This window comes from Trichechus manatus, unplaced genomic scaffold (genome assembly GCF_000243295.1).
Source record: "Trichechus manatus latirostris isolate Lorelei unplaced genomic scaffold, TriManLat1.0 scaffold00019, whole genome shotgun sequence".
Lineage (NCBI taxonomy): Eukaryota > Metazoa > Chordata > Mammalia > Sirenia > Trichechidae > Trichechus > Trichechus manatus.
The window spans coordinates 6,801,555-6,809,250 of NW_004443955.1; the positions used below are offsets into that span (position 1 = coordinate 6,801,555).

At 53.0% G+C, this 7,696-nt stretch overlaps 1 protein-coding gene across 1 annotated transcript; it reads left to right on the forward strand.

Moving 5' to 3' along the window:
- The first annotated feature begins 2,246 nt into the window (after positions 1-2,246).
- On the forward strand, positions 2,247-6,080 carry MAGEL2 (MAGE family member L2). The gene is made up of 2 exons (XM_004372677.1): positions 2,247-3,803; positions 4,008-6,080. The coding sequence occupies exons 1-2, from the start codon at positions 2,247-2,249 to the stop codon at positions 6,078-6,080; spliced, it is 3,630 nt and encodes a 1,209-aa protein (XP_004372734.1).
- Positions 6,081-7,696: the final 1,616 nt, after the last annotated feature.

Consider the following 7,696-nt stretch of genomic DNA (forward strand, 5'->3'; position numbering starts at 1 on the left):
ATCAACTCGACGGCAATGGGTTTGGTTGAAGGTACCTCAACAGGATCAGGGTATGCCCTTCATCATCCTCTTCTGCCCCCTTGAGACATCTTCCACTTTTTTTGTTACTCTGGACTCTTACCCTAAGCTTTGAACATTCCTCTACTCATCACCCTTGATGTTCATATTACTTTTCATATATTTTCCCTGGGTGGTGCAAATGGTTAGCAGAAAAAGGCTGGAGGTTCAAATCCACCTAGTGACACCTTGGAAGAATGGCCTGGTGATCTACTTCTGAAAAATCAGCTATTGAAAACCCTATGGAGCACAGTTCTACTCTCACACACGTGGTGTTGTCATGAGTCAGAGTCGACTCGATAACAACTGGATATTTTATATTTTCTAAAAGCTGCCCAACTAAACATAGACTGTCACTTCCTTTCAGCAAAAAGTATACTGTTGCTGTTAGGTGCCGTTGAGTAGGTCCCAACTCATAGCAACCCTATGTACAACAGAAGGAAACACTGCCAGTCCTGTGCCGTCTTCACAATCATTGCTATGCTTGAGCTCATCGTTGTAGCCGCTGTGTCAATCCATCTCATTGAGGGTCTTCCTCTCTTTCTCTGACTCTCTACTTAACCAAGCATAATGTCCTTCTCTAGGGAGTGGTCCCTCCTGATAACATGTTCAAAGTACGTGAGACGAAGTCTTGCCATCCTTGCTTTTAAGGAACATTCTGGTATAGTCTCATAGTATAAGTAGTATAGTCTTATCCAATATTTTTGATATCTTCTGCTTTATCTGTTAATACATCATCTGTCCCATTTTAAGTGGATTTTTTTTCCTTGAGAGGAGCCCTGGTGATGCAGTAGTTAAGTGCTTGGCTGCTAATACAAAGGTCAGCAGTTCGAACCCATCAGCTTTCCCACAGAAAAAAAGATGTGGCAGTCTGCTTCTGTAAAGATTACAGCCTTGGAAATCCTATGGGACAGTTCTACTCTGTCCTATAGGGTCGCTATGAGTTGGAATTGATTCAATAGTAACAAGTTTGTTTTCTTTATTTTTTAAATTTTTTTCCCATGAGTTGATTTCCCAGAAATTTTGCATTTTACTCTTTGTCTACTTTCCTAAGTATCAATTTTGGGTCTATTCATTCGTTATTAGTTTTTAGTGATATTTTTGTTTGTTTGTTTTCATTATCACAATTTATCTTCTGCTCCACAACTGGTGAACACCAACAAGAAACCCACTCCATCTCTCATTCCAGCCATTCCGGAAGTTTTCCCCATACTAAAAAATGCTGTCTTCTATTAATTTCTGGCACATACTAATTTCTAGGATTTCTTTCTTACTCTCTCTACTCTTGGCGATCCCTTTTCTCTTCCTGTAGTCTTCAAGACCTTTCTCAGGAGTTTCTTGGCCTCTATACTTTTCACTCTAAACACTTTGCTTCTATAATACATACACTCCCACAGCTTTATTTTAAGGAGATGTGACCATCTTTGACTCCTAGCCCAGGCATCTTCTGAGCCCCAGACCATATACAAGTGTGCCTACAGAGCCTCTCTCCTGATAGGTCCCACAACAATTTAAATGCCCAATGTCCCAATCAATACTCATCAAAGTATCTCCCCATGTGCCTCCCACTGTGTCTCTAAGAGAGTAAATGGGCATCAACAACTTCCCACTTTCCCAGGATAGAGACATGCATGCCTTCTGCATCTCCTTTACTCCTACATTAAATTATAATAGCTACCTATTCTACCTCCCAAATCTCTGTACCTATATGTACTTCTTACATCCTCCAGCTCCTATCAGAGCACTGGTCACACCATCTCCCCCCTCTTGGATGCCTTCCATGTTCCCAGTGGTCTGTCCCCACTACACACTGCAGTACAGTTATCTTTCTAAAACATAGATCTGTCCCTGTCACTCCCCTGTGAAAACATCCATGGAGAGGCTGAGCAGGCTGCATTTGGGGACTGGACACAGTGAGAAGGGATCTTGTGTCAGCCAGGACTTCTGGTAGACGCCCCTATGCTCTATCCACTTGTGGTGGTCGGGGGCGGGGAAGGGGGCGGGATTGAGCCCCCTTCCCCCCTCCTCCTTACTGCGGAAAGCTGCAGAGAGAGAAGCACTCACTTCCTATTCAGCAGTCAGCAGGGAGGGAGCCTCTGAGCAGCCACGTAGGCATTCTCTTCTCTCTGGAGGAAAAGGCCCAGCAGCTGTCCGAAGAAAAGGCCCACCAGCTGTCAGAGCAAAGGGACATGTCGCAGCTAAGTAAGAATCTGGGTGATTCGAGTCCTCCTATTGAGGCCCCGAAGCCACCGGTCTATAGCCGCCCTACGGTTCTGATGCGGGCTCCGCCCGCCTCCTCCCGGGCCCCACCAGTCCCTTGGGATCCACCTCCTATTGACTTGCAGGCTTCATTGGCCGCTTGGCAGGCACCTCAGCCTGCCTGGGAGGCCCCACAGGGCCAGCCGCCAGCCCCAGTGGCTCCGATGGCCCAACCTCCGGCCCTAGGGGCCCAGATGGTCCAGCCTCCCCCTCTGGGAGGCCCGATGGGCAAGCCTCCGACTCCTGGAGTCCTGATGGTCCATCCTCCTCCCCCTCCGGGAGCTCCGATGGCCCAGCCTCCAGCTCCTGGAGTTCTTATGGTCCATCATTCAGCTCCCGGGACTCCGATGTCCCACCCTCCCCCTCCGGGGACGCCGATGGTCCATCCTCCACCTCCGGGGACCCCGATGGCCCATCCTCCACCTCCGGGGACCCCGATGGCCCATCCTCCCCCTCCGGGGACCCCGATGGCCCATCCTCCCCCGCCGGGGACCCCGATGGCCCATCCTCCCCCTCCGGGGACACCGATGGCGCACCCTCCCCCGCCGGGGACACCGATGGCCCATCCTCCCCCGCCGGGGACCCCGATGGCCCATCCTCCCCCTCCGGGGACACCGATGGCGCACCCTCCCCCGCCGGGGACACCGATGGCCCATCCTCCCCCGCCGGGGACCCCGATGGCCCACCCTCCAGCTCCGGGAGTCCTGATGGCCCAGCCTTTGACTCCGGGAGTCCTGATGGTCCAGTCTCCAGCGCCGGGAACTCCAATGGCTCAGCATCCACCTCCAGGAGCCTTGATGACCCAGCCTCCGCCTCCAGTGGTCTCGATGGCCAAGCCTCCAGGTCCTGGCGTTCTGATGATCCATCCTCCAGGTTCCAGAGCTCCGATCACCCAGCCTCCAGCTTCAGGGGCCCCAATGGCGCAGCCGGCGGCCCCACCTGCACAGCCTCTGGCTTCTTGGGCCCCACAGTCTCAGCCTCTGATCCTGCAAATCCAGTCTCAGGTTATAAGGGCTCCTCCGCAGGTTCCCCAGGGCCCGCAGGCCACACAGGCGCAGCTGACCACGCCCCCAGGCTGGCAGGCCACCTCGCCTGGCTGGCAAGCCCCTCCACAAGGCTGGCAAGCCACACCCCTAGGCTGGCAGACCACGCAGGTCACCTGGCAAGCCCCAGCGATTGCTTGGCAGGCGCCTCCATCCGTGCGCCAGGGCCCTCCGCCCATCCGACCAGGCCCGCCACCCATCCGGCCCGGCCCGCCGCCGGTGCGCCGGACCCCACCCCAGATCCGCCAGGCCCCTCCGCTGATCCGCCAGGCTCCACCGCCCATCCGGCCAGCGCCGCAGGTCCTGGCGACCCCGCCGCATCTCTGGCAGGCCCTTCCGCCCCCTCCACCTCTGAGGCAGGCCCCGCAGGCCCGGCTGCCGGCCCCGCAGGTGCAGACGGCCCCGCAGGTGCAGGCGGCTCCGCAGGTGCAGGCGGCGCCGCAGGTGCAGGCGGTCCCGCAGGTGCAGGCGGTCCCGCAGGTGCAGGCGGTGCCGCAGGTGCAGACGGTCCCGCAGGTGCAGGCGGTGCCGCAGGTGCAGGCGGTGCCGCAGGTGCAGGCGGTCCCGCAGGTGCAGACGGTGCCGCAGGTGCAGACGGTGCCGCAGGTGCAGGCGGTCCCGCAGGTGCAGGCGGCCCCGCAGGTGCAGGCGGCCCCGCAGGTGCAGGCAGTCCCGCAGGTGCAGGCGCCCCAGGCCCAGTCTTCAGCCCAGCAGATCGCGCACTGCCCGCCCATCATCTGGCAGGCCCCCAAGGGCCAAGCCCCAGTGCCACAAGAGATGCCAACGTCTATGGAGTTCCAGGAGGTGCAGCAGGCCCAGTCGCTGGCCTGGCCAGCCCCGAAGGCCCCCGCTCACTTTTGGCAGTCCCTGCCTGCCCAGGAGGCCCAGAGGCAGGGTCCGCAGCTGGTCCAGCTGGAGCAGCCCTTTCAGGGGGCTCCGCCCTCCCAGAAGGCCCTGCAAATCCAGCTACCCACCCAGCAGGCCCAGTCCTCGGGCCCGCAAGCAGAGCTGCCTACCCTGCAGCTCCAGCCCTCCTGGCAGGCCCCGCCTGGAGCCATGCAGGCCAAGCCTGCAGCCTCCTTAGAGGCAGCAAATTTTCACCTGGGCTCGGCTAAATCACTGATGACTCCCCCATCCGGAGAATCCAGGGCCTCTTCGGTAGACCAAAGGGCCTCCTCCAAGGAGCGCAGGACCTCTTCAAAGGAGCGCAGGGCTCCTTCAAAGGACCGCATGATCTTCGCTGCCACTTTTTGTGCCCCAAGGGCAGTGCCAGCTGCCAGGGCACACCTGCCAACTGCCTGGAAAAACTTACCTGCAGAGACCTTTACTGCCACCTCAAGGGTCTTTCCAGCTACCTCCCAGGTCCACTTTGCTTCTTCTGTTACCTTTAAGGGTCCATCTGTCACCTCAGAGACCCCAAAGTCACTGCCACTTGCTCTGCAGGATCCATTTGCCTGTGCAGAAGCCCTGCCTGCTGTTTCCTGGGTTCCTCGGCCCAACTCCAATGTCTCAAAGGCATCAAAGGCAGCATCCAGCTTCCTGATGGCCTCAGCAGCTGCCCCCCAGGCAACAACCACCAACGACGGGGCCTCTAAGATCTCCCAGCAGCGCCGCTCAGGCAAAGTTGCCCGGAAGAAGAAGCATCTGAATGCCCAAGAAGACAGCAGTGGTCACATGTTGGCCCTACATGACTGGCAGGCCCCAAGGCCCTGGGACAATCTGAACTTGAGTGACTGGGAGGGCCAAAGCCCCCTCCAGGTCCTGGGTGACTGGGAGGGCCCCAGCATCTCCTGTGGCCTGAGTGGCTGGGAGGGCCCCAGTACCTCCAGGATCCTGAGTGGCTGGGAAGGACCCAGCACCTCCTTGGCTCTGAGTGCCTGGGAGTGTCCAAGCACCTCAAATGTTCTGAACCTGTGGGAAAGCTCAGGGAACCCTGAGCCAGTGATCTTCTCTGAGGTCCCAAGTCTCTCTCAGGGACTTGGTGCCACCCAGGATGAGCCCAAGTTGGAGACTCAGCCATTGTCTCCCTTGGATGAGAGAGCAAATGCATTGGTACAGTTCCTCTTGGTCAAGGACCAAGCCAAGGTGCCCATCAAGCGCTCAGAGATGGTGAAAGTCATTATCCGTGAATATAAAGATGAGTGCTTGGATATCATCAGCCGAGCCAACCATAAGTTAGAGTGTGCTTTTGGCTATCAATTGAAGGAAATTGATCAAAAAAACCACTCTTATATTATCATCAACAAGTTGGGCCATCATAAAGATGAGCCAGTGGCATCATATTTAGACACGCCCAAGCTTGGACTCCTGATGGTGGTCCTGAGTCTTATTTTCATGAGAGGCAATTGTGTCAGGGAGCATCTTATCTTTGATTTTCTGTCCAAGTTAGGGTTGGATACCCAGGAGACACACGGTCTCTTTGGAAATACAAACAAGCTCATCACGGAGGTGTTTGTCAGGCAGAGGTACTTAGAGTACAGGCGAATCCCCCACACTGAGCCAGCAGAATATGAGTTCCTCTGGGGCCCTCGAGCATTCCTTGAAACCAGCAAGATGCTTGTCCTCAGGTTTGTGGCCAGGCTCCATAAGAGGGATCCACGGTGTTGGCCATTCCATTACCTGGAAGCACTGGCAGAATGTGAATCTGAAGATTTGGAAGACGATGAGGCTGGAGCAGGTGATAACACCGGTGGCCCCACCAGCAGTTCCCCTCCCCGCTAGTGAGGTGTAGCTGAGATTGTTCTTTTTTGGGTCCCCAGCCAGAAGCCACTGACAGGTTGGGAAACATTTTGTTTCTGGTGTTTATGTTCCAGTTCTATGTGTGTAAATTTGGATTATCAATTTGGTTTTCTAACTGCCAAAGCTTTGTATACTTTAATGTGGTGTTGGTTTCAATTGGCTACTGTTCTATTTGGCATTTTTGCATCTATATTTTTAAGTGAGATCTGTGATTTCCTGTTTTGTGTTATAATTGTTATGTTTTTGTATCAGAGTTGTGCTGGCTTTGTGAAACGAACTGAGAAGCTATCCATCTCATGCTGGTACAGACTATGTAGTATTGAATTAGGCTGTTCTTTGAAAGTTAAAATGACTCACCAGTAAAATTTGTCTGCAGAAAATAAATATCTATATATATATATATATATATACTTTCAGCATAACATTGGAATTCCTTGTCTTTTTTCTAATTTGTATTCCAGATGATGGGAGCCGCATTTGGCTATACACTCTGAATAGACATGAATACCAACACTACTATAAGTGATAGTAAAAATCACAGGGATGAAGCTCTTTTCCAAAGAGAGGGCTACATGCATCCTTATAATAATGGGTGATAAAACATAAGGTTCCCATTAAACCAACGGTTAAGTTGGGTTATATACTTCAGGCAAAATTTCCTAAGTTGGTGAGACTGGATCAAAAAGGGGTTAAATATCTCATCCAATTAAATTCTCACAATAATTCTTCAAAATAAGCATTAATATCCCCATTTTACAGGTGAAGGTCTACGGCTCAATAATATGAATTTTACTGCATGTGTCAATGCTTAATCAGTAAAGCTTTAAAATAAAGCAGAACATTTCTTTGAGGTTATGTGGAAAAGCAGGACCATCTGCCTGCAGTATCACAGGTTTGTTACTCTTATGAAGAAATGGCCTGAGGGGACACTGGTATGCCCAGGGAATTTGGGGTTTCAAAGGAGACCAGGGAAATGGGTTTTGGAGTTAAAGTTTTTATCAACATACTGATTCTGGGGTAGAAACATGCTCCTTGCAAAATGCTCAGCCTTAAACAGAGAGAGGAAAAATCAGGCTTCAGTGAACCTGCAGATTGCAGCTGGTAGAATTTCTAGCTACATGGAAGTCTTTTTGTTAGGGGAAGTCCCTGGGGGGTCAATCCTAAAATACCAGGGCAGTCAGGTGGCAATGGCTGAAGTTGTTAAGTAACCACAGACGGCCATGGTGTAAGGCCTGGTGTGGGTGGTGAGAAGGCACGGGTCAGACTGCTTTCTGGAAAGAAATCCCTGCACACATCAGGCTGATGTATAGAAAAGGACTGTTCTGAAGTTACTACTCTCCTCATGTGAACATTGAGCATCTGCTCCACTAGCCACTTCTGCCATCCTAATAGAATCAGGGAACCTGACCAAAATCTTGCTGCTTTCTAAAGTCCCAGAGGTGGGAAAGGGCGATGGTGGAATTCTTCCGCCCCCTAGTGGCACTGTGTCCTTTCGATCCCTCCTGATGATGGTTGGCTCCAGCCAGCTGCTGCCAATGGTGCTGCAGGGCTTGACTTCACACACCAAATACTAATTAGCCTGTTTGCTTCATAACCTT

What these genes read in the sequence shown, in the direction of transcription:
- MAGEL2 (XM_004372677.1), top strand. Translation starts at nt 2,247, where the DNA reads ATGTCGCAGCTAAGTAAGAATCTGGGTGATTCGAGTCCTCCTATTGAG. An exon ending in AGGTGCAGGCGGCGCCGCAG is followed by an intron (nt 3,804 to 4,007) that starts GTGCAGGCGGTC and finishes CCGCAGGTGCAG; the next exon opens with GCGGCCCCGCAGGTGCAGGC.